General features: G+C 39.4%; 2 protein-coding genes across 5 annotated transcripts; one reads left to right on the top strand and one right to left on the bottom strand.

The window, feature by feature from the left end:
• Positions 1–311: 311 nt before the first annotated feature.
• LOC103430818 (protein TIME FOR COFFEE-like) lies at positions 312–7,359 on the bottom strand. 4 transcript variants are annotated; one of them, XR_011575061.1, is made up of 13 exons: positions 6,966–7,359; positions 6,416–6,862; positions 6,148–6,314; positions 5,740–6,058; positions 5,153–5,546; positions 4,993–5,053; positions 4,827–4,880; positions 4,473–4,737; positions 4,287–4,353; positions 4,102–4,171; positions 3,617–3,985; positions 793–3,520; positions 473–688 (listed from the first exon to the last, which is right to left on the bottom strand). XR_011575061.1 is itself a non-coding variant. In XM_070811148.1 (12 exons), exons 1-12 carry the CDS (start codon positions 7,060–7,062, stop codon positions 1,043–1,045), a joined length of 4,788 nt encoding a protein of 1,595 aa, XP_070667249.1. In that variant the 5' UTR covers positions 7,063–7,359; the 3' UTR covers positions 312–1,042. The 4 variants fall into 4 exon arrangements, 2 of the variants coding, with proteins under 2 accessions (XP_070667249.1, XP_008367184.3); XR_011575062.1 differs by having other exon boundaries at positions 4,102–4,168; XM_070811148.1 differs by having other exon boundaries at positions 312–3,520.
• Positions 7,360–12,323: 4,964 nt separating this feature from the next.
• On the top strand, positions 12,324–26,029 carry LOC139190816 (uncharacterized). The gene is made up of 3 exons (XM_070811303.1): positions 12,324–12,450; positions 13,036–14,287; positions 25,702–26,029. Exons 1-3 carry the CDS (start codon positions 12,324–12,326, stop codon positions 26,027–26,029), a joined length of 1,707 nt encoding a protein of 568 aa, XP_070667404.1.
• The last annotated feature ends 1,260 nt before the right edge of the window (positions 26,030–27,289 follow it).

Below are 27,289 nucleotides of genomic sequence, written 5' to 3'. Positions count from 1 at the left end.
TCGGAATTAATTTTACGTATATATAAGATTGTAATTTAGAATAGTTTGCAAAATGGACTAGAATTCTCTATTTTGTTTTTTTCTTTCTATAAAAGATTAATATAAGATGTTGAGATGACTTAATCCTGACCGTTTAAATAGAAGAGAAGGAAAAAGGAGGAAAAAAAAAAAAAAAAGAGGTGAGAATCCAACTCCTTGCAAAAGATGCAGGAAGCCAAATTGTAGTGTTGTTTGTTTATTTATCCACTTCACATCACACGTGAGCACAATCATCTGTCATACTTTTATCACCAAACATCAAGAGCCACATCTCCTCCTCAAGGCTTCTGCCAGCACCATATTATATGTACAGACAATATGAGGTCTAAAGGTGAAGTGAACCATACAAAATTAGGGCACAAAAGGCCAAGTGAATAAAAACACCATCTTGTGACACAATTTAAAAAACACAAACAAACAAAAGAAAAAAAAATTCTAAAAGGGGTTTTACCATTATATGCACTAAGACATGCACATTACACCCTCTTCCATATAAAATATATGTCAAAAGTTCTTACTGCCCTTTCTGGAAATTTAAACCTCCCAAAAAGAAAGGAAAAAAAGAAAATCTCTGTTACATACCTCCTTTGCCGTTCTTCTCTCTTTCTGCCCCAACAAAACATCCCAACTTTTCCTGCAATTTCCCATCCTATCCTCATCAAACCAATCAAATTTAATTAGACTTTCACCATCAACCCTGTCAGAATGTAGACACAAAAACTACTCTTTTCAATAGGACAATTTTACCCCCACCTGCTAAACTTTCATCCCAAAATTGTGGGTTCAAATTCCATTCCACCTAGACCTTCCCGGTGTCTTGTTCTTGCTTCTTCTTCCACTTCTTAGGCTGCCAGAGGGAGAATGCAAATTCTCGTTTCCTTGGGCAAGAATCAAGCATTTCGTACACAATCCCCGCCACCTAAACTGATTTCAGCTTCCTTTTCCAGTTTTTCATCTGTAAATTTTTGGGGGGGTTGCAATGTTGCGCCAAGGGATAACTGTTCTACTCACCGGCGGGTTGTTTCTTCTGTTCTGCCGGTTTTACCTGGACCGTACTAGGAACAGCAGCATGTACATAAGGGAAGCCTACAGGTACAAGCTGGTGTGGCCCGGAGGATTGTGCTGCAGCAAACTGATCATGCATAAGAGCCTGCGAGGATAAGTTACCGCCTTTCATGTTGTTGGTAGCTGCAGCAGCTGCCGCCTTTGCAGGATCATTGGTGCTCGTATTAGAATGTGTAACGGGAGGGCAGAGTGACAACATCCCACTCGAGGAAGTCCCAGATGAGCCTTGTGACTGCTGCTGTTGCTCAGGTCGGCGTCTTGGACCATGGTAATACCCACTTGAAGGAGATTGAGTAGAGGTGTTACTATTGGAATGTGGAGCTTGGGGCTGCATGTAGGTATTAGAGAAGAACAACTGCGCTTGCTGAAGCAATTGCTTAGATAAATGTTGTTGCTGGTGCTGGTGCTGGTGCTGATGTTGATGTTGTTGCTGTTGATGCTGATGCTGCTGATGCAATTGTGGCTTAGTACCAGCGCTCGAAGACGTAATATGGGCGTGGCCTAGGATCGAAGGGACATTCCTCCCACCAACAGGAGACGACTTCTGACTGGGCACTGTTGGTGAGTTCTTGGCCTGCTGAGATGACAAAGTCGATACTTGGCCAGCTTTATTTCCTGTGGAAGTCGAACTAGTTGTCCTGGGGCTTCCACCAGCACTCTTAGCCATTGATGAGGTTGTGGTTGTGGGTGAACCCACCATTACCGGAGGAGATGGAGACTGATTGCTACTGGCAGGCTGTAACCCTTGAGATTGGGTTGAAGACTTCGTGCTGGCAGCAAATGAAATCTGTGTGTGGCTTTGTTGTGTCCGCCCGTGCTTCTGAGGGAGGTTTTTGAGGGACGATGAGGTTGACGAGGCCAGAGATGATGAAGGAACTTGGGAAGTGGTTGTCCTTGCAGAATTCTTCCACTGTGGAGATTGAGTTGGACTGGTGCTGCTTTGGACAAGGTTTTGGGGGAATGAGGATAGAGCATTAGGAAATTTCGCAGCCATAGAAGAGGTTGAAGGGAGGTGATCAGAGTACACGCTGCCATTACTCGTCGTTGGCATTTTGTTTCGAGCTACAGCCGCAGAAAATTGCTGCTTATGAAGCTGATTCATCTGCTGCTGCTGCTGCTGCTGCTGTTGCTGGTGATTCCGCATTTGTTGCTGGGGTGCTGGTGCATTTGCAGGGATGACAGCAGCTGGCATAGCAGAACTGGACGATCGGACAGGAGTAGAGGTGAGGTTAACAGCTCTTGCTGAACTATCAATCACATTGTTGCCTGGTATTGTAGAACCAGATGTATCAGTGACATCTGGCCTGGAAAAAGCAATGGAGTGTCCAACAGTTGATGAAGCTTTCCCCGCCATAGCCTTTCTTTCCTCTTCCACATTAGAGGAATCCCCTCCTCCAGTTTTCCCTTCTTCTGGAACACGATAATTCTTCTTCTGTTGTGCAGCTTGCGCAGCCATGTACTGATAGTTGTGCCTAACATCTGGAAGGTTCTGGAGAAATGCATGATTCATTGATGTTAGGTCAATGCCAGGAGCAGCGGTAGCACCATTTAAGGAAGCAAAAGACATGGCGAAAGTTTGGGATGCTTCAACCCCAGCCTTTGAACCCTGTAGCTGCTGCTGCTGCTTCTTTTCACTACCACTGGCACCTGTTGCACCGCTGACACTTACAATTGAAGGAGGTGTCATCAAAGCAAAGTTTGGCGGGTGCATTGGCATTGCAAAATTCTGACCATAAATACTCATGTTCGCACGAGAGCCACGACTATCAGCAGTTGACGGGCTGTCTTCGCCACCCATTTCAGGTTCAAGTTGACGCGAAGCATGCAGATTCTGCGGTTGCTGCTGCTGCTGCAGCTGTATTGCTTGCGAAGGTTGGTTTTTTGAGGCAGGAAAGCCTTGCAAGCTCCCGCTGCTGCCATTGATAACACTTGGATGTGGTCTCTGCTGCTGATTTTGCAAATGCTTCTGGGACGACGAAGAACCACCTGAAATAGTAGTGTTTGGATGACCTTGTTGACTTTGCTGTGATTGAGACGGCGGTGTTTGTTGCTGCTGCTGTTGTAGTTGGGAAGGATGGAGCATTTGAGAAGAATAGAAAGACCCGTTAAAATAAGGCATTGCTTGAGCATGGGGTCCTCTGTAGGCTGGCTGTGCTCCTAAATGAGCCGGCATTGCAAATGGATATGCGTTGTTCTGCAAAATTGCCAAATACTGGGGTTCATTTCCAGCCATATTTGGGTAGTTGAAACTCATTGCTGGAGCTGCAGCAGCGGTTGCAGCTGTCGCATTCAATGAAGAGGAGGTAGGTGCACCGGACAAAGCCGCACCAGCAGCATTAGGAGACTTCACAGACCCTGGTCGAACAGCAGCAGCTGTCTGCTGCTGGCTCAATGGGAAAATGAAAGCAGGACCATGCTGAAATTTTCAATAAAGAAAACGTATCAATATTTAAACCCCCACGACAATACCATTCAACAAATGCAACAAATAGTATCAAAACGAGGAACGTACCAAAATATTACTAGGTGCCCCAGGAGGCAGACCTTGCTGGAGCACGATTTGCTTTCTCTGCGCAGCATCCACAAGGTTTGCTGCTTGTGAAGTTTTGTCCTTCGCAGATTGAGCAGGAAACATAGAAATCCCCTGCCCCTTGTCCTGTGCAGGATTCACCCCTCTACCTGGAATATTGCCAAGCAATTCTGGAGGTAATACATTGGGATTGCTGTGCTTGGCTCCCCCATACAGAGATCCCGAACCAGCTGCTACCGGCCAGAAAGGATTCATCCTCGACATTTGCTGGTGATAGAATATATTCCTCGCAATGTAGCAATGGGTTGCGCACCTCTTTGGCCGAGGTTGATTAGAAAGCAAATGCGGCGGCTGCACCAGTTGAAATTTCCATTAGAAAACAAAAACACAACACAAAGCTCCACATAGTTTTAAGAGGAACAAAAAAAAAATATTAGAAGTTCATAAAATGACCGAAAATTACATACTTGTAACGGAGCTGAAGAAACGGTGCTCCCATCCATGGATACAACTCCTTGTAAAGGCGCCATATATCTGCTGATGAGAACACATCCATTTCCCCAAAATAAGTAATATTTAAATACCAATGAACAAGGCCAATAACAAGAAAAAATATGGCAAAAGAACATATAACAAAATAACAGAAGCGTACCCCATTGGAGGAAGCCCGCCCGGCCAACCGGCTACAGATATCGGCAAAGGTACAGAGCCCGATTGCACTGAAGAATCAGAAGACCAAATCACTATATGAGCAACCCAAATGAGAGGTAGAGGGGAGCGAGCGAGAGAGAGAGAGAGAGAGAGAGAGAGAGAGAGGCAGAGAGAGAAACTAAATTACCAGTTTTCTCGGTGTTATGCTTAGCACCATTTTGGGGCAGCTTGTTTCCACTAATACTATCAGTCTTCTCCAAATCAAGCTGCAGATCAAAATTCCTTTCTTTCCCACCAACAATGGAAGAAGTCTGCTTTTTCAAATCAGCTGCTTCTGCTTCTTCCACGGCTGCTTTTGGCTTCTCAGTTTCCAAATTTGCAGGCTGCACTTCTTCATTGTTGCCAGTTTTCAGAGCTTTGCTGTCATCTTCTCTGCTTACAGCTTTTAATTCCTGCTAACCCAAAGTGACACACATTAAATAAAGAATCTTCAAAAACCAAAACCCATAATATGCAAATGGAAGAGGTGGTCCCCACTCACCGTTTCTGCATCTACGGAGATAAAATCAACTTCACCATCCCTTTCTGGAGGAGCCTATATTTTTATATAGCCATCAACGACCAAAAAAAATCCAATATTACTAATTTATCCTTTAAAAAGGGAAAAATATGAAGGAAAAAGAAAATGAAAATTTGATGAAGCTCACCATCAGATCTATCTGGAACTTTTCTTCTCGGTGGTTTTCAACCTCTGGGACTGTTGAATTCCTGGAAGAAAAAAAATCCATGAACGAACAGAAAATTATAAAAAAAGTTAATTTTTTTTTATGTTGAATAAAAAAAAAAAAATCAATCTTCGATGCTCACGGTTTCGTCAGTGTGATTTCTTCACATTTATCATCCAATCTAAGGCCAGTAGGTTCCTTCTTGGGAGATTGAGGTTCTTCCTTGCTCGTTTTAACATTTCGACTCTCCGATTCATCGTTCACTGGCCTTGACTTTGTCACCGCGTTGCTCTCCGGCCTAACTGACTCCGGCTGAGCCTCCAGCGATGCCGGAACAGCTTGAGAGTGGGGCAAATCATACGAAGACCCGCCATTTTCAGCTGCAGATCCTGGGTCTTTTTCCAAATTCGGACCGGAAGTCTCAACCTTAGCAGGCTGATCAGCCACCACTTTGGCCGTAGAAGAAATGGGACTGTTTTGAACTGCCGGGTTCTCGTCGTCATACTTCACGGGTCGCGGTCTTTTCCTCTTGGGTGCTGCGGATTCGAACCAAAGACACCAAATTCCATCAGTCACGATAAAAACACAAAGAACCCAGCTCTGTTTGCTCACCGAAAAACCAAGCGATTCAATCCCTTTTTCTCAGTCTCTCAGCGACCAAACGGAGCATTCGGGGTACCCAAAAAGAAATGAACAAAACCGAGGGCTCCGTGAGCTTATAATACCCACCCACGGCGGAAATGGAAGTGACAGAGGAGCTAGAATTCTGAGGGAAGGGCGACGTCAACTGAGGAACCACACACGGCGAGTTCGAGATCGGCGACGAAACTCTTGATTTGGCGTCGCTGGTAGATTTGTTGTTGGCTTCTCTGGATTCGAACTTAATCAAATCGGTGATGGTAACTTCTTGCTTCGTCGGCCCCTGCGGCTGCCTATTCATCCCGTACAACACCTCCGCGATCTCTATTTCTATCTCATCCTGATTAGACGACGCCGTCTTGATCGACGACGATATCTTCGGCGGCCGAAGTTTGGGTCCGTTTGGCTTCTGCAACAAAAAAAGTCACTATATGTTAGAAATAAAAACAAGCAAAAAAGCAGAGAAATGAATTGAATTTGATGGAATTGAAGGCCCACCAGCCTCTTCCGGACCACCGAGGCGTGAGAAGAAGAAGGCGAAGTCGGAGCCGCGCCAGCCATCAACGACGCGCTTGGCCGAACAGGCGATGTCGAAGCCTGGCGGTGAATTTGGTCTCCGACAACACCGCAACTTGAAGGCCATTCGTTAGACCTCTTCGTCGACGCTGAAAAACAAAAAAAAACAAAAAAAAAATTCAGAACCCCGGAATCCATAATATTCACACAACTAGCTTTTTTCCATTGAATCACTTGATTTCTGCTCTACCTGACCGTGCTTTTCGGGGCACCGAAACGCCAATCATCTCGTCGGTGACCTTCAAAGTCGTGAGCGGCCTGAAATGCTTGTTGCTATTAAGATTATGAACCGGCGAGAAGCTCTTCCGGTGATTTAACATCGACGACGACAGAGATGCCGTTGACGATGGGTGGTTCGGCGGAAGCATCCGAATTGACGACCCACCGCCGCCGACTACACCTCCGTCGTCTTCGTCCTCGTCTTCATCGTTCACACTCTCCTCGGAACTATCGTCGCCGCCGTCTTCTCTATTGCTTCCGTGCATCAACCTATCGCCTCTCCGCCTCTTGCTCCGGCTCAACCGATCCCTATCGCGGTCTCGGTCCCGGTCTCGGTCTCTCTCTCGATCCCGATCTCGATCTTTCTTCCGATCTCTGACCCTCGACGTCTCTTGCAACTCCACCGGACCATCGTCCTCTGCAAAAACCAAAAAATCGAAAACCAAAACAACCATCAAAACGAATCGAAAAACCAGCAGCTGGGTATTGTTAAAAGGGCTTAGATCTGTTAGGAGCCGCACCTGGAGAGTCTCTGAGGCTGCCACTTCTGTGTCTCCGCCGTGACAGGCCATTTGGGGCCGCCATAGCTGACCTTCTCGCATCTCTATTCCTATCCATATCTAATAAAATTACCTAGCAACAAATCAGCTACACACAGGACTCTAATCCCATCTCTCATCACCGGAAACCCATCATAATTCGCCGGATAATTTAGTCAAACGCACCGGATTTGCAGCTCCGAGCTCCCAACCCCGTCAACGATCTCCTCTCTCACAAAGCTATTCCCACACCCAAATATCTCAAGCTTCGCTTATCTTCTTCCACCTCTCACTCTATCTCTCTCTATTTCCAACTCTCTCTCTATTTCCAACTCTCTCTCTCTCTCTCTCTCTCTTCTTTTTATGCTCTCTATCAGTCTATCTCATCCTCTTTTTAGCTATTTCACTCCAAGCGAAACCACTCCAAAGCCTCGTCGACGGCCACGATTCACCTGCTGCATCGCATCCTCCTATCTCAGCCCTACATTCCGAGACACATCCTGCGGTTCATTTCAGCCTCACCAACATGGCAAAATCTTCGCCGTCCATACCCTGCCCCCACTTTTTCAGTCTGTACCGCCACGTGTCAGCATTTTTATTTTTCTTCCTACCCAAGCTTCCATGTTTACTCACCACGTACTTTTATAATATAAAAATCATTAAACAAATCAATAAATACCGATAATTAATGAATATCGATAAGATAATGCTTTTTAATTATTTTATTCCCCCATAAAAACAAAGAGCACTGTTGCCCACGAATCCACAATCAGGATAAATATTAAAAAAATAAAAAATAAAACCAAGAAATTATCCTAAGCGACGTCGTTAACCGGTTATTCCCGGTCACAGAGACCTCGGTAAAAGCAACGTGACAATCAAAGGGAATCTGCATGACCGCGGATAATATCGTTCCCACCGGTCAAATTCATCATTTCCGCTCCCACGTTTTTTGTTTTTCCATTTTTTCTCCCTTTCTATATATTTTTGTTTAATTAATACCGAATGATGGCAAAAATCTAAAACAATTTCCGCAAATTGACAACAGTCGCCCCACCTGAATGGAGCCGGATGGGCATTCCACGGTCCAGATCTCGCCGTTACCAGTAACGCAAAGTCTCCTCGCCGTCGGATCGCTTTCATACGTGGCGATATGTTAATTAATAAAGAAACTCAAAACCCAGATTCGTCCTAGCTGGCACTAAACTAAAAGAGCTCGTGCGTGTCGATCACTGCGCCTGATTCGGACCGTACGATCCAGCCATCCGACGGTGGATACAGGAGCAGGAGCGAGGGAAGGAAACTCGACTCACGGTCACGGAACTTCCGAGAAGTGTGGGTCCCACGTTAGCTGCCGATCTAGAAATTATTTCCTCGCGTTGGCCTATTGTCACGTTCATGGGATATGGCAGCCTAGTGTGACGTGTACTGGGTCCACCATTAAAAAGTAGAATAATATTACAATATTTTTTCCCTATTTTTCGCTCCGTCAAATTTTCCAGAGCGGTTAAAAAATATATAAATATATAAATAAAAGGTCGATAAAAACTGCTCTTTTCCGGCTCTGACTCCACGCGCCTATGGCGGAGTTCACATTCAACTACCCAGATACAGCTTTTCACTCGTGGCAGAGTCGTTTGCTCTACGTGTCCCCGTACTATTTTGACACGTTACCTTTATTCTGCTGATTTGTCGCCTCGGATCTCGCTTTGGCTACTTTTCTACGCTCGCAAGATAGTAAATATCTTTTTGCTCGGAGGCCTTCCGATATTCTCACCTGCCTGTCACATTCGTTTCAAGTGGCCGTTTAAAGTCGTAGGACACAGCTCGGTGGCTTAATTAATGCTCCACAAAAATCAAAATAATTAGAATTTGAGGGACAAAGTGTGGCCACGTCAGACTTGGCCCCGCCGGAAATGGTTGACCCACCACAATGGATCCCTTTCTCCAGCTTTTGTCGCTTTGCGGGGGCTATAGCTTTTCGTTCCCTTGCTATCGTGAGGTCCAGAAGGTGTGCCACGAGTCCGGGAAACGTGCTACGTCATTTTCCTACGTGGCATTGTATATGGCCATTTTTGTAAAACCCTAGCCGTCAACCAAAACAAAGCACACATAAATCGCACAAACATATGTTGCGTCACAACATGGAAATATTATTGTAGTTATATTATTAACCTATTAAATTTATGATTATACTTTGTTCGACCATTTTCTTATAATTGAATGTTTTCCATACAAATAATTGGACATTAACAAGGATACCTCTAAGTTCAGCCTTTAAGGCATTATACCTGTATTGTGAGCGGTCGTCGTACTGAAACATGTCAAATTCCATGTGCAAGGTTTTATGTGTAGTTGTTATAATGGTCATCTGACTACTTAACCTAGCCTTTTGTTTTACGAATTTAGTATCAGAGTCAAGTTTAGCATTTTAATGGTATAATTATAATAATAAAGTACCTTAAAGACGGAAGTCATTAACACAACTGATATCATCCACTTGTTTTATTTTGTATGAACACTAAATATTATTGTCCTTGTAGACCCTGTCAACCACAACCACCAAGTAATTATTATTCTAGACACCCAACTATAACAAGTATAAAGAGAAGATTAGCATATATTTAAAAAAGAATTAGCAAAACTTTGAAGAACCAGAAGCCACTAGGGCTAGCCTAGTGGCGAGGGTGTGGGAAAAGGGTGGGGTAGTATAGGTCCTAGGTTCGATGAACGGGGGTGGGTAAAGGGGGGTGGAAAAAAATTGAAGAAACAGAAGTTTTATCTTGATTATATTAAACATTCTTCATTTATTAATAAATATAATAACACAGAAGTGCAGCATAGAGTTTTAGAAGCAAAAAGAGCAATAAATCAAACTTTAGAGACCCTGAAGAAAGAGAGTCTCTAAAAAACCAATTAGCCATAACTTTAGATAAATGTAAACTGTAATTTATGATAGATTATCTTAATTTAGAAATTAGTGAACCTCAAAAAAAGAAAAATCACTCTAGATCAAAATAGTTTAGTCTATTATTTTCCATTAAAAAAGCATAATCATATTTTGCATAGTGAAGAAAATTCACAAGCCAATAATATTGTAGATCTTATTATTAGTCAAGCAGAAAATATAAAATTAGAAAATAATAAGCATAATTATTTGTTAAACCATTTGTTAGAGCATTTTCAAAAAAATTCCATAAAAACAATTAAACAAAATTTAGAGCATATTACATTTTAGTTAGAATATAATAATAAAAATATTCAAATGTTTTCGAGCAAAAGAGAGATAAAAGAGTTTATTGACCTTATAGGTAGTAAACCTAAGCAAGTAGAAATTAGATCACTAGAAATAGTTGAACAATTAATTAGAAGTTCAAAAAATTCAATTAGTGCAAAAAGAGTTGAGTGAATAAGTAAATAAGTTACATTATAAAATAGATAGATTATTAGTATAATGATCGATTCTAAAACTAATAGAAAATATATTCAAGCTTTGAAAGAAATTAGTAAGTTAGATAAAGAACCAGTAAGTTTAACAGATTTTTCAACACCAGTAGCTAGTAGTAATATCCCTATTAGACAAAATAATTTAATTATTCAATTAGTTTTTAGTTTAGTCAAAAAATTAGACCAAGTTGAATAACAAATAGCAAAAATAAATCAAGTTTTACATAACACATCTTCATCACTTCCACCATCTTTGTTAGAAAAATTAGAAAAGTTAAATTTTGAGTACAAATAATCATATTAGAAGACCTAAGATAAATCTCACTACTACAATATTAGCTTTAGATGTCGGATGATGGTGGTGGTGTGATAAGTCATTATGTCGGATAAAAGATATCTGACACATCATTCAATTAGTGTCGGATAACAAAGAAATTATGTCGGTTATATCCGACATAAATTCCTGGCAGATATTTAGTGTCGGATGCAACCGCCAATATTTTTGAATTCTTTTTTTTTTAATATTTTTAACATATTTCGGCGGTTTTTAAGTTAATGGTGGCGGTTATAACCGACAGAAATTGACTATTTTATTATTTTAGTTTATGACGGTTATAACCTACAAAAATTGATTATTTTACTATTTTATGGCAAAACCCTAGCAGCTACACCCATTCTCATTTCAGCTTTTGATGACCTTAAGCCCAGAGCCTACATGACTCTCTCCTTCCGCGAATGTCCACAATGTCCTCGGTAAGCCCAGAAGCTTAGGATGCGCACATGTGTCGTACAAGGGCGGATCCACAGTGGGGTCGTCGGGGTCGCACGACCCCTTGGAAACCATGAAAGCAACCTTGAAGCTCCCATATGCGACCTCTTGGAGCTGGGGTCGTCGGGGTCGGACTCGCACGCCAAGTGTTCGACATAAATCCTAAACGAAGCTCGGCAGGAAGAGGAAGAAGAAGCAGCGCGCGCTGCTTCTTTTTTTTCAAAACAGACGGGCAAAACGGCGTCGTTTTGGCCCAGGAATTTTTTTTTAAATGACCTGGCCAAAACGGCGTCGTTTTGGGCCAGGCCGAACAAAAAAAAAATAATAATAATAATTCCCACCGTGTCCCCCCCCAGTCCCAGCCTTCATATTCCTACCCGACTCCTATACAATCAAAAGCCCCAATTTTTCATCCTCCAACCCTAACTCAATTCCCCCAAACCCTAAACTCCTCTCCTCCCTTGCTGCTGCTGCCCCCAAACCCTCAACGTCAACTTCATCTCCTCCCTTGCTGCTCCTCTGCTAGCGACTCCAACTCCATCTCCTCCCTTTGTTTATATTGTGAGTATTTATTTTGAATATTTTGTATATGTAGAATATATTAAATTAATTGAAATTCAATTCATATTTATTTTGTGAGTTTTTATTGTTAGTTTTTATTGATGGTTTGTTTATATTGATGATTTGTTGATATTGTGAGTTTTTATTGGTTTGTTTTTATTGATGGTTTGTTTATATTGATAGTTTGTTTATATTGTGATTTTTTATTTTCATTATTTTGTATATGTAGAATGCAAGATGAGATATTTAATTTAATTGAAATCCAATTCATATTTATTTTGATTATGTTTATGGTTTGTTTATATTGTGAGTATTTATTTTGAATATTTTGTATATGTAGAATATATTTAATTTAATTGAAATTCAATTCATATTTATTTTGATTATATTGATGGTTTCTTTATATTGTGAGTTTTTATTTTCATTATTTTGTATATGTAGAATGCAAGATGAGATATTTAATTTAATTGAAATCCAATTCATATTTATTTTGATTATGTTTATGGTTTGTTTATATTGTGAGTATTTATTTTGAATATTTTGTATATGTAGCAAGCATTATTATGGAACGGTTTTTTAAGAGAAAGTCATCATCGGGTTCGGGTAGTTCGAATAATGTTGATAGTTCAAATACTGTTGGTAGTTCAAGAACTCCAAGTTCAAGACAAAGTCAGTTAGATGATGTTTTGGGTAATCTTCAAGCGGATCCTGGATTAAGAACTCGAATAATAGATTATGATGCTAATATGAGAGATGAGGTCCGAAGATTATATCTACAAAAAGGACCTTGTCAACCTAGAGGTCATAATTTCCCAATAACTAATATGTCAGGAATTAATCGACGCTTCATTCCCCAATGGTTTGATGAGTTTGATTGGTTGAAGTATAGTGTATCTAAAGATGCGGCATTTTGTCTCTATTGCTATCTCTTTAAAACCAATTTTGAACAAGTGGGTAGTGAAGCTTTCACTGGAGATAGATTTAAGAATTGGAAGAAAGGGAGAGAAAGATTTAAGATGCATGTTTGACCGGTTGGGAGTGTTCATAATAAGGCTAGAGAAGCTGCTACAAATTTGATGAATCAAGCTACACATATTGAAACGGCAGTGAGCAAACACTCTGACCAAGCTCGTAAGGCTTATCGCACATGCTTGATTGCTTTAATCAAGTGCACTAAGTTTTTATTGCGACAAGGTCTTCCTTTTCGTGGCCATGATGAAAGTGCCACTTCAAGCAATAGGGGAAATTACTTGGAGTTATTGCAATTCCTTGCAGATAATAATGATAAAGTTAGAGAAGTTGTGATGGAAAATGCTCCGGGGAATCTCAAATTACTAGCTCCTTCCATTAAAAAAGAAATTGTGAATTCATGTGTCCTTGAAACACTTGATGCTATCATGGATGGTCTAAAAGATAGATTCTTTTCAATATTGGTGGATGAAGCACGTGATGTGTCTGTGAAAGAGCAAATGGCTATGGTGTTGCGTTATGTGGATGACAACGGGCATGTAATTGAAAGATTTGTGGGTATCCAACATGTTACCGACACTACTTCAAGTTCACTAAAGGATGTTATTGACACATTGTTTTCTCGCTACGGTTTGAGCATTTCCAAGCTACGAGGACAAGGTTATGATGGTGCTAGCAATATGAGAGGTGAGTTGAATGGCCTTAAAACAAAGATATTGAGAGAACAACCTTGTGCATATTATGTTCATTGCTTTGCTCATCAACTTCAACTAGCTCTTGCTGTCGTAGCAAAGAATAATATAGACATTGCCTCTTTTTTTGCAACGACTAATAATGTGGTTAATCATGTTGGAGCATCTTGTAAGCGGCGTGATTCACTTAGAGGGCAACTTCAAGAAGAGCTTGTGATAGTTTTTGAAAATGATTGTCTTATAACGGGGCGAGGCTTAAATCAAGAAACAAGTCTCAAACGTGCCGGTGACACACGATGGAACTCACACTATGGTACCTTGATTAGCATCATTTCTATGTTTTCATCCGTGGTTCATGTGCTTCAAATGGTTATTGATGATAATCCCAATGAAAGTGCGGGTGAAGCAAATACGTTAATGAGAGTGATACTTACTTTTGAGTTTGTGTTTCACCTTTTCTTGATGATAGTCATATTGGGACTCACAAATGATTTGTCACAAGCATTGCAAAGGAAAGATCAAGAAATTGTGAATGCAATGGCTTTAGTGAAATCATGCAAGGAAAAGCTATATTGGATGAGGAATAATGGGTTCGATGCATTGGTTGATGAAGTATCTTCTTTTTGTGAAAAACATCATATTGATGTTCCTAACATGGAAGAGGCATTTATACTTCCAGGGAGGTCAAGGCGTTATGCTCCAATAAAGACAAATCGTCATCATTATCGTGTGGAGCTATTTATTTATGTCATTGATGAGCAAATTACGGAGTTAGAGGATCGCTTTAATGAGGTAAATACCGAGTTGCTTATTTGTATGGCATGTTTGAGTCCGAAAGATTCATTTGTAGCTTTTGATAAACCAAAGTTACTTCGTCTTGCTCAATTTTATCCTCAAGACTTTTCGGATGAAGATCGTTTGGCACTTGAAGATCAACTTGAGATTTATATTCATTATGTGTGTTCCAGTAGTGATTTCTCTCAATTGGAAGGGATTGGTGATCTTGCAAAAAAAATGGTGGAGACAAGGATGCATCAAGTATTCAATTATGTATATTTGCTCATTACATTGTCTTTAGTTTTACCAGTTGCAACTGCTTCAGTGGAGAGAACATTTTCTGTCATGAATATTGTTAAGGGTCCACTTAGGAACAAAATGGGAGATCAATGGTTGAGTGATAGCTTGCTTGTTTATATTGAGAGAGATATTTTTGCTTGTATTGAAAATGAAGCTATAATGCTTCGTTTTCAAAATATGAAACCTCGTCGTGGACAATTATAGTTTGTAATATTGTTTCCATTATGAATTATGAATGAAAGTACTATGATTTCATTTTCAATATGTTTTTCCATCCTAAATTTTTATTTGAACTTTTACACTGCGACCCCTTGGGGTAAGATTATTGGATCCGCCACTACCCGAAGGTGACGAAGCCATACTAACATGCATGAGAACAATGAAGAAAGAATGAACATAAATAAAAACTTGTAAATTTAATTATAGTGAATATGCAATTGTGGAATGTGTTCAGAGCATACAACTAATCCAGAACATTTAAGAAGGAGTATTACACAAATGTACGAACAAAGGAAAGGGTCCTACACCGAGAGGACTCGAAGATACTGATGCGAGAGTGCCTTGACGCCGAAGGTAGGTGGTCATCGTAGTGAAAAGGTGATGATGAGGGTGTGTCGTTGTTATCATGTAGGTGTGTATGAGTGTGTGTGGGAGTTGGTCGCCGAAGATGAAAGAGCATAAAGAGTCGAGACGAGAGGGAGCGAGAGATATAGCTGTGAAAGAGTTTTGAGGGTGAGTCCATGGGGAAAGGGAGAGAAGGAGAGGGATTGGGCTAGGGACAAAACCAAAAGGGGTGGGCCCCTTTAGGCACACCAATTAAGACCAAAAGCAACATTTCAAAATATCTTTCCACCACAGTGAAATAACCAAGTTACCCTCCCGTTTCGTAAAGTTCGGGATGAGTCGTTACAATCTACCCACTTTAATAAAATTTCGTCCCCAAAATTTGAAATAACTTACTATACAAAAATACTCGAAGATAGGAAGAAAAATATATGTAAAGAAAAAATCAAGTCAGCGCAGTTGCATTAAAGAGAATATGTCACACTGTTGCGATCGGGTTGCAAAGTTTCATCTTTCATGCCTCCAAGCTCATACTTTCTTCCCCCATCAGTATAAAAGTAGAAACATACTATAAAAATATAGAGTCGAAAATATATAATAACGTAAGGTCAAGAATACATATGCACACCCAGATAACATCAAAATAGATATGTATTAACATAGAGGGCAAAAACTTGTACTGAATTTAAAATTGAAAGTGGGAAAGACTCGCCCAAACATTTGTAACGTCAAAAATACAAATATATAGCTATAATAAGTAAATACATTAATTTAATGTTAGATTTTAGTAATTCACAAAATATGTTGGATTAATTTGAGCAAATTTAGATGATTTAGTTTTTTATTATTTTTAGTCATGGAAAGTTCAAAATTCAGAATAGCATTAGGTAGCTAAAACACATTTTAATATTGATGGATTTGTTAATTTAATTAAATAAGAATTTTTATATCATAATGGGTTAGATGGCAGAAGCGAACAAGAACAAGTAAAAGCTATTAGAAATTTAGAAAAATTACAAATTTGTGATTTACAGTACATAACTGAGTATACTTCAGATTTCTTTAAATATTTAGGAAGAACATGTAGAATTAGTGATATTAATTTATTAAATACTTATATAACAAACATAAAAGGACCAATTGGTATAAGGATTTGGAATGAATGGCAAAAGCATCCAAAGAAAAATGATATGGTAATAAGACCTAGAATTCAACATGTATATGATATACTTAGACAATAGTGTAGCCAAATAAAAGCTAAGAGACAAATTAGGAAACAATTTTATATGAGTTGTAAAAATATAGATTTATCACAACCATGGTCTAAAATATCGATATTATCGGCGATATTTCACCGATAATATCGTTTTTGTGAGAGGACGATATTTTTACACTTATCCACTTAATTATTGTTAATATATCGTGATTATTATCGATAATATCGGGTTATTTTAGGACTGGTGCGAATCGGAGAAGAACACCAGAGCTTCTACAGCTCCGGCTGATTGTAAAAGAGCACCTTAGACTCCGATCTAGGTATCAAAATGAAACACAAGACGAGAGGAATGTTTTTATTCCTTCCGTTTGCCGTGAAACGGTCGGAGGTGTTCGAAAAGTTCCTCGACACTCACGGCCTCGCCGGAGCTGGGTGTGCCTTCCCCGGGTCGATCTCGTTCTAAAACCTTGTTAAAAAAACAAGATAAAACTTAGTATATCTCAACCACATAACATCCAAGATGAATTGATGTAACTCAGGGCTTACCTAACCGGAGAAGGATCAAGAGAACTCGCCAGAGAGTTCCTGGGTTCCACTGTCCTAGCTGCACCGAGAGCAAGGGAGAGAAATACGAGGTTTAGATGGTGATAATGATGCCGTTGACGGAGTATTACGAAGGGTGTGCGGTGACTGGGTGTGTGTTCGATTGGAAGATGAGAGAACACAGAGAGACTCGGGGAAGAAGAGGAAAAGGAAGAAAGTGTGAGGGAGGGAAAGAGAAGAGAGAGAAAGAGATAGGCTTGGACCCGGGGAACAACAAACAAAGGTGGGCCCCGTGGCACACCTATTAAGACTCAAAAACAATTTTAAAAGTAAAATAAACTCAAACTTAATGAAAATACAATTTAAATTGGGGGTGGGTGTAACAATCTACCATGCATTGTATAAAGTGTAAAATATATAATGAATTAGTACAATTCATTATACATGCAATGTACAGAGTTCCTATGAGGTTCAAAATATTGTACTAATTCATTATATATAAATGATTATGGTGTGTTTAAACTTCTTTCATTAATTACTTCATATTTTCTACACTCACAATGTTTGCCAGCTCGCTATATAATCAACTTAAATAAGTTAAATCTATCATGCAATGCATTTCCTTCCAATTTTTTGTAATAAACTAATAGATAATTGACTAAATAAACATCCTGCAAAATTTCAATAAAAATTTCCAAGTTTTTCTTACAATTTCTGTGGTTTTTATTCAATTTTTATCGATATCGATAATATCCCGATATTTCCATCGAAATTTCTGTGTTTTTGGACTACAGATATTTCCGATATCATCGATATTTTAAACCTTGATCACAACAGTATGGTTGTCATAAGAAAAATAAGCATAAGAAAATATACAAAAAGAAACATAAGTCATACAAGCCATACAAATAGCCTAAGACATTCAAGAACATATAGGAAAAGAAAATATATTCTAAAACAATTTAGGAAAAGAAGTGGTAGACCTTGGATTAGAAAAAATAAAACACCAAAAGATAAGAGTAGTTGTAAATGTTATTTATGTGGAGAGCATATTAGTCCAAAATTAGGTAAAAACCTGAGAGATAAAGTATAGTTAATGGAGTTGTTTAAGTTAGAAGACTATGAGGATATACAGTCAATATATAGTTTAAATGATTTAAGTGATAATGAGAGTATTTATAGTATATAAAGTATAAATATGATAGATTCAGACTTAGAAGATTCAAGTAGTTCATATAGTGATTTAAAAGAGCATATGTGTGCATTCATGGAAGAACAACACGAAGAAGAGTATAAATACATTAATTTAGATTGGCTAGAAAAATGTCATAAGTGTAGTAAGTTAGTTGCAAATAAATATTATAATACATATTCAATATTGTGTGAAAGATGTTATAGTTATTGGTTATTAGAAGTTAATTCAGCTGAATAAGATGAGAGTATTGAAATATTAGAAAATATTGTTCATAGTATAGAGAAGCCAAAAAATAGTTCTTTAATTATCATAAATTGTGAAATAGAAATAGCAAAAAATTGCTGTAACATCTCACATCGCCCAAGAGAGTGGATCATGTAAGCCTTATATTTATACTCCTATCTCTACCTAGCATGAGGCATTTTAGGAACTCATTGGCTTCGGGTTCCATCAGAACTCTGAAGTTAAGCGAGTAGCGCACTAGAGCAATTCCTTAATGGGTGACCCACTGGGAAGTTCTCGTGCGAGTTCCCATAAACAAAACCGTGAGGGCGTAGTCGGGGCCCAAAGGGGACAATATCGTGCTACAGCGGAATCGAGCCTGGGATGTGGTGGGGGCCTGGGCTAGGATGTGACAATTTGGTATCAGAGCCAATCCTTGGTCGAATGTGTGCGAACGAGGACGTCAGGCCCTCTAAGGGGGGTGGATTGTAACATCCCACATCACCTAAGGGAGTGGATCCTGTAAGCCTTATATGTATATTCCTATCTCTACCTAGTATGATACCTTTTGGAAGCTCACTGCCTTTTGTGTGAGTTTCCAGAAACAAAACTGCGAGGGCATTGTCGGAGCCCAAAACGGACAATATCGTGCTACGGTGGTGGAGCGGGCCAGTGATGTGGTAGACCCCGGGCCGGGATGTGACAAATGCAAAATACAAACAACAGCTATGATAGATACAAGAAGCACAAAGAGTGTAATAAGAGAAGAGTTAGTACCAGAAAAATGTAGATAAAAATTAGCAAAACCAGTGAGAATAATGCAGTTTGATGAGAGACCAATTTATTTAACATATTGCATTAATAATGAGTCAATTAAAGTAGAAAAACAACAATTTAATTTACTATTAACATTTGTTTCACCAGTAGGATCATATCCATTTATTTTAGGTTTAATTTTTTTTTTAAAGTTTACAATAATTTTTTATTCATGAATCATAACATAACATTTTTCAAGAGAGGAATAACAATAATAGATCATAATAATATTGTAGAAGCATACTGATGCGAAATATATAAGCACACAAATTAAACCCTCTTTTTATCAATTGTAGTAAAGTATGTAAGTAGGGATCGTTCTAGGCCGGGGATTAGAAGAGATTGCTAAATCACTTGGAAACTGACTTGAAAACGTAAAAACAAAGTTTAAAACACTAACTAGACTAAAAAAAAATGCAAAACTATACTTTAAAACACTAAAACAAACCAAAAGACTCAAAACAACCCCTAAACACTCAAAACTACCTTAAACACACAATCTGGGCAGTTTTGGGACTCTAACACAAACTTGGACGAATTTTGGTTTTCTAATGAACTAAAACACTTAAAAACATAATCTAAGACAAGTTCTAATTAATATGACTCAAAGAAATAAGATGTGGTTGATTTTGGACGAAAATAATTAAATTAAGACAAGAACAAAGTAAACAAATTCTTAGACAAATTTAAGTGAATCAAAACAGATTGTAAAATGAATTTGAATGAAACTTATGGATGGAAGGCTAGCTAGGAGGTTCTTCTCCACACATGTCACACTTGCATACAAAACGATTTCCAGTTGCTTTTCGATAAGCTATGAATACTCAACGCCCCAAATTAACCGTGAATTGCACTAATTAACCCTCAGTTTTTCCACAAGTTATTGGATTGGATGATTGCATACGACAACCCAAAACATTCCCTACAAGTTCCCTACATGAATTGCATAATAGAGATACAAGCAAGAATCATTAAGTTCTATGAAAAACATAAGCATTGACGAGGCACTCGTTACTATGATTTGCATGAAACTTATGCCAAGAATTTACTTAACGTGATTGTGACTAGCAACCTTCACTACTTGTGAATATAAGTTCATAACGATTAGGTGAAACTCCCTTATATTCTAGCGTTAAATTCATGCATGAAAATTAAGCGTGCACTCTCAACCAACATACACAAATCATTTTTTATACGATCGGATAAGTAAATTGAATTCACAACTTATGAATCACAACTGGATGTAATCAAATCATATTGCAAGTATGAACATGGTTTCGAATCACCCCCTAACTAAGAGGGGTTTAGTTCCTCATACTCGCAAAGCAAAGATACATAAAATTAGACATTAAAATCAAAGGAAAGAAAACACCTAAAATGCTCCAACTTGGGTAGCAAGTGCATCCAAGAATTCTCCTTTGCTTGCTTGCGGCAGATTGCTTTGTGGACGGATTTTTGGGTAGTTTTATGATGTAGAATGGATGGGGAATGGTATGGAAAGGTTTAGGGTAAGTGTGGAGGAGTGTTTGAGGGTTGGAGGGTGGTGGAGAACTAGGCAAAGAGGGTGGAAGAAGGTGGAGTGGCTGTTATGTTTTCTAGGCACTAGAATGGTGTTTTTGGGGTGTTTTGCTACCTAGAGGTTGTATGGACGAATTTTTTGTGATGAATGATGAATATGAGAGTGTGAACCCTTTGCCAAGGGGTGTAAACATGTATATATAGGCCCCAAAAACCTTAGAAAATCAGGTTAGGCTAGGGAGAATGCATGGCAAATAGTGTATGTGGTGTGCAATGGTCCAAGGGTGAAAATGAAGTGATGATGCAAAGTGTGAAGGGTAAAATGGAGTGGTCTTGTAGCTAGGGGGCATGAATGATTGTGTACATTGCATAGAGATGGAAAGGTAGGTGAAAATGTGTCAATAAATGGGTCAAAGGTGCAGCAACATGTGGTACACAAGGCATGAGATTCCAAATGTGAATGATGGAGCATCAATTGGTGCATGTTATGGTTGTGAAAGTTGTATAAAATTTTGTGGGTGAAGGGAACAAGAGGTATCAAGCAATTAAGTGTAATAATTAAATGAATTGAAGCATGAAATCAGAAATTATGTAGGGGACAAGAGTGATCAAGCATGGCATGGGAATCCAAAGGGAATTCTATGTTGTTTTGCATGGCAATGAAGGCAAGTTGGGGTGACAAATTTTTGGCCTGAGTTCTTCATCTTTTGGACCATAATTCTTCACATTCTTGGCCTCTTTAGTTCTCAAATTCGTCCATCCACTTTGGCCCAAATATGTGACATGCATTCCAAGCTCCATTTTGCTCCAAAATGCATCTTCTTGCCTACTTTGTCCATAAAATCTGAAAACACACGAAAATGACTTTAAATATTAAAATAACTAAGGAAACACGACATAAATGCACAAGAACAAGCCAACTAAGTCGCATAAATATGCTCCTATCACATACAAAAACATAAGTATGAAAGAATCTAGTAGTCAAGATAATTATTATTTAGAAAATTCAAAAGAAAATGATGAGTATAATAATATAGAAGAATTTGATGAAGAAATATTTGAACATGATTATCCAGTCTTAGAAGAAGGAAATCATATAGAAATATTACAATTAGATAGACCAAAGAGTTTAGAAGAATTGTTACAATTAACAGAACAAACTGAAATCATAGGAAAAGACCCACATTTACATTGGAGTAAAAATAAAATATTAGCAAAATTAGATATAATTAACCCAGATTTAACAATTAAGACAATTGATATGCCTTGTAGTTTGTTAAGTTTAAAAGTAATTAGACTCTAAGTCTAGACATAGATCAGCATCATTTGACGAAGCCATAAAGTATGATGATGTGGAGAAAAAAATGTGAATACATTCAAACCTAAGAGTGCTTAAATACCAGAATGTGCTGGTGAGCGGGAATGAACCCACTTCACACATGACGTTAGAGCATAACCAAGTACAGTAGAGTGAATTCAGAATCGATCGTACCCTCGAAATAATCTCCAATACTAAGAATCGCCACGAATCTTTGACGATAAGAAAGCTCAGTTAATAAAACCTGGAGGGTGAAAACAAAATAAGGGTGAGTGGCCCTGGAAATAAAATTTTAATAGAAGCCATATAAAATATTATAACCCTTCACTACAACACCTGTATAGTTTCTAGAAAATCATAAATATGCCACAACACAGCATCTCATCAGCAATATCAATAATCATGTGATTAATAACTCATACTAGCACGCAAGTCAGAGTCACCTATGGTGACCTGTACGACCTACCCATGTCTCATTACATATGCTAGCTTATCACATATTTCATCACATTTGCTAGCTCATCACATATTTCATAACATATGCTAGCTCATCACACATTTCATCACATATGCTAGCTCATCACATATTTCATCACATATGCTAGCTCATCACATATTTCATCACATGTGCTAGCTCATCACATATGCAGCTCATCACATCTTTCATCACATATGCTAGCTCATTACATATTTCATCACATATGCTAGCTCATCACATCTTTCATCACATATGCTAGCTCATCATGTATTTCATCACATATGCTAGCTCATCATGTATTTCATCATATATGCTAGCTCATCACATCTTTTATCACATATGCTAGCTCATCACATATTTCATCACATATGCTAGCTCATAAGTCGGAGTCACCTTTAGTGACCTGTACGACTTATCCATAACTCAATAAGTATACCTGCACACAAGTCGGAACCACCTAAAGTGGTTTGTATGACAGGACTGGGTGTAAATAGATACGCTCAAGTGTTATGATCACGTGAAGACTGTGCGAATAATCGCGGATCACCTACGAGTCGGAACCACCTATAGTGGTCTGTACGACAGGACTGTGCACCTACCTTGGATCCAAGGTGAGCGTAAGGTGAGGTGCGATAGGTGAACATCACGTGAAAAACTGTGCCCTGACCACGAGCAGGAGTACTAACACCGGGGTGCAGGTTTATGAGCTCTCAATGCATCTCAACATAACATGTACGATTCATGGGCAACCCGTACGACAGTGTCGAGGTTGCTTAAAACATAACATAGTCATACCATAACTCCATCATTTCAACTAATACCATAAACTCACCTGAACTTACCTGGTTGTCCTGTGTTCACCTTTGCACTTCAAGCGTTCATAATAATTATGCACAAGTAATATACATGTTGATGCATAAAACCGGAGGTCTTGGAACAACGTAAATCCGACCGTGAATCTGCATGAAAGTAAATAACATAAGATGTATCGTGGTTCACCCCAATGTTTGGGCTACGTCCACACTGATATTGTATTTCTCTTAGAGGATTGAGGATGAGAGTGAGGCTTTGAGAGGGTGAGAGTCAAGCTTAAGAATTGTCCTCTCCTAATGAGGAGAGAGTCCCCCGAGTATTTACACGAGATCTAAATACAGAGGCCATAAGTATGGTATAAACAGTAGTCCCCCAAGTCTTCAGTCAAGAGAGTCTTTTGGCTGGAGACTTGAAATTCAGTCCATGAATGGGCCGAAGTAACTAGATGTCGTCTAGAATTGATACTCGATATGAGACGGTGCCCAATCCGAAATGATGCTCAACTAGAAGTAGCACATGTTGCGAGGCTGCTCTGCTTGTGGCTTATGTTGCATTGGTTTGCTCGGCTTGTGGCGCTGCACGTGAGGAAGTCCCTTTTATAGAATAAGGGTTCGCTCCTCAATACATAAATGATGGGCTAGAGTTGATGCTCGCGGCGAGGCTGTTGCTTAGCAGGCAGCAATGCTCTCTAATGATGGTAAGGGAGTCCCTTTTATAGAATAATGGCTCGCTCCTCAGTACATGAATAATGGGTTAGAAGTGATGCTCACAGCGAGGCGGTTGCTTAGCAGAAGGTGATACTCTATAATGATGGTGAGGGAGTCCCTTTTATAAAATAAGGGCTCGCTCCTCAGTACATGAATAATGGATGCTCTCTAATGAAAGTAAGGGAGTCACTTTTATAGAATAAGGGCTCGCTCCTCAATACATAAATAATGGGCTAAGTCCCCTAAGTATTTTTTATGAGGCCCAATATATGGTACATAGTGTAGTCCTCCAAGTTTTTGGTCAATAAAGTCTATTGGCTAGAGACTTCAACTTGAATCCATGTATGGGCCGAAATGGCGGTTGTTCGGAGGTGGTATTTGTATACCCTGCACTGAAGCTTTGTGGGTGAAGCTTTGCAAGTGAAGCTTTTAAAGTTGGAGCTTTGTAAATGAAGCTTTTGAAGATAGAGCTCTGTAAATGAAACTTTTGAAGCTGGAGCTTTGATGAAGCTTTTGAAGCTAAAGCTCTGTAAATGAAGCTTTTGAAGCTAGGGCTTTGTAAATGAAGCTTTTGAAGCTGATTGACATGAGTGATGCTTATGAATGTTGACATGAGTGATGCTCATGAATGTTGAAATGAATGATGGTCATGAATGTTTATGTATGATTGACATGAATGGTGCTCATGAATGTTTATGTATGATTGTCATGAGTGATGCTCATGTATAATTTTGGAGTACTGGACGTACTTTTGATCACCTAGTAGGTGATAATAGCGGCAGGCTGCCGAATAATTTGGAGTACTGGGCGTACTTTTGATCACCTGGTTGGTGGTAATAGCGGTAGGCTGCCGAATAATTTTTTGTAATACTGGACGTACTTTGGATCACCTGGTTTGTGATAATAGAGGGTTTGACTCTTTTAGGCATACAGGTCTTCGCCCTTCACATGAAATTGCAACTCATTATTTTAGGCTTGCCGTTTTTTTATTTTTTATTATTGATTACCCTCTGATAGGGTTTATACAGATGTCTTCGAAAGATAAGAAAAATAAATCACATTATTCAAAAACAAGAAAAGTAAATCTCATCATTCTGGTGGGGTGTTTATTCCTTACTTTTGCAGTGTGGGTGTTTATTCCTTGCTTTTGCTTTTGTTTCCCGCAACTCACTTGATTGCTTTTGCCTTTCCTCTTCACCTTTGTTGCTTTTGTTTTTGTTTCCCATGTGCTCCCCTCGCTCATTCTCTGATTTTTCTATCAGCAAGACTTTCCCTCTTTTCAAGGCTAACTACCAACCAGACTAGATTTTGCCTCCACATGGTGGGTAAGAAAGTGCATGACCCATGTGCTCTCCTCGCTCATTCTCTGATTTTTCTGTCAGTAGGACTTTCCCTCTTTTCAAGGCTCACTCCACATGGTGGGTAAGAAAGTGCATGACCCATGTGCTCTTCTCGCTCATTCTCTGATTTTTCTATCGGTAGGACTTTCCCTTTTTTCAAGGCTCACTACCAACCAGACTTCTAACTAAAGGCCTCAACTTTATGAATTTACAATCACCAAGTAAATAAAAGGAAAACAACAGCTAACAATGAAAAATCAACATAGATCCATCACTTACAGTAGTGTACACTTCACACCTAGATTTTACCTCCACATGGTGGGTAAGAAAGTGCATGACCCAAATCCGACTCCCCATCTCTAACCGTGACCCAATCTGCATTGTGAAATTGATGGGTTCGACGCCGATGCTGCTTAACCCGCTCAACCTATCTCCGAATGTGGGGCCCGGTGGGTTCTGGACCATCCCTGAAGCTTAATTGGGATCGAAGACCGTGAACGACTGGGCGGTGAAGGTGGCGGCCATGAACTGGGTCTGACCCACTTCGATCTTGCCGGAGCGTATGAACACGAACCCGACTTAGCTGCCGGAGTAGATAAGCTGGAGAGTGCTGTCGTAGTGGCTGAAAGCGGCGCAATCAGGGTTGTGGACGGAGACGTATTGGGAGAAGGTGAAGTTGACGGTGGAAGAGACAGGTTGGGTGTTTCGCATGCGGGGAGGAGCTTGGGCGATGGAGTTCACCCACTGCTTTGCCGCGTTGGGATGAGAGATGAAGGCCTTGATGATAGGTCAGCATCGTAGAAACGGATGCGTCTGATAAAGGTGGACCATTAGAGCTTCACGGTGCAAGGAAGAAGGAGGTGGAGAAAGAGCAGCATTCATATTTTTTTCAAAGCTTAAGAATGGAGATGGAGAAGTTGGGTTTAGGCAGAAACTTTGAGAGTTGGGCTTGGATTTGGGCTAGTGGATCCGGCTGCGTCAAGCGAGCTAGGATAACTATAGCACTGGGCTAGCCTATGGCATATGGTGAGAGCTGAACCTAGGCTTGCTGTAGAATTTGACTAAGATTACTTTGCTCCATCCAAGGAGACCACATACTTAAAATCGAACAAGAACTGTAATCTGTCAGTATGGATTTCTGGATGTAAGCGTGGGTGGGCTTGTGCTTATGCTGAGCAAGTTCAACTGAAAAATTGAACGTATGTGCCTGGGCTCACTCTCTGGTACCTCATTATCATTCGATTTTGTCTGCTTTATCGGTGCTCAGTTTCAGATTTTCTAGAGAGGGAGAGTGGCTGATGAGAGAGAGATTTGCGAAGATTTTTTTTTCTTTCTGGAAAAGCCCTAGGGGGTGATTCTGGGTTTCTGTAGATTCACGACAGAGGTGAAAAATTGAGAGAGAAATAGCTTTTCATGTCGTTTCCCACAGACGGCGCCAAATGTTGATGCATAAAACCGGAGGTCTTGGAACAACGTAAATCTGACCGTGAATATGCATGAAAGTAAATAACAGAAGATGTATCGTGGTTCACCCCAATGTTTGGGCTACATCCACACTGATATTGTATTTCTCTGAGAGGATTGAGGATGAGAGTGAGGCTTTGAGAGGGTGAGAGTCAGGCCTAAGAATTAGCCTATCCTAATGAGGAGAGTGAGGGGTCATTTTATAGAATAAGAGCTCCTCACTTATTACATATTTGCCCCTTCCTTTGTTACATAATTACATTTAAGTCCCCCAAGTATTTATACGAGATCTAAATACGGAGGCCCTAAGTATGGTATAAACAATACATATAAATAAACCATGATGCAATCTAATACTCAACCATGTTATAACATTTTCAATTATATATATATATATATATATATATATATATATATAATATGGCATAAAAATGCATAAGCTGTAACACCCTTACTCTCGAGCTATTTATTTTCAGGAATAATCATCGGTGATAAGCGTAACTAGACACTAGTTTAATTAACTATTATTAATGACTTTTCCTTACTTCAAATTCTTGATTCTTCACACATTGATTTATGACTAACATTTAACCATTA

The sequence above is a fragment of the Malus domestica genome, chromosome 13, assembly GCF_042453785.1.
Source record: "Malus domestica chromosome 13, GDT2T_hap1".
Taxonomy (NCBI): domain Eukaryota; kingdom Viridiplantae; phylum Streptophyta; class Magnoliopsida; order Rosales; family Rosaceae; genus Malus; species Malus domestica.
Note: the sequence above shows the minus strand (reverse complement) of the source record. Positions and strands in the feature narration are given on the sequence as shown.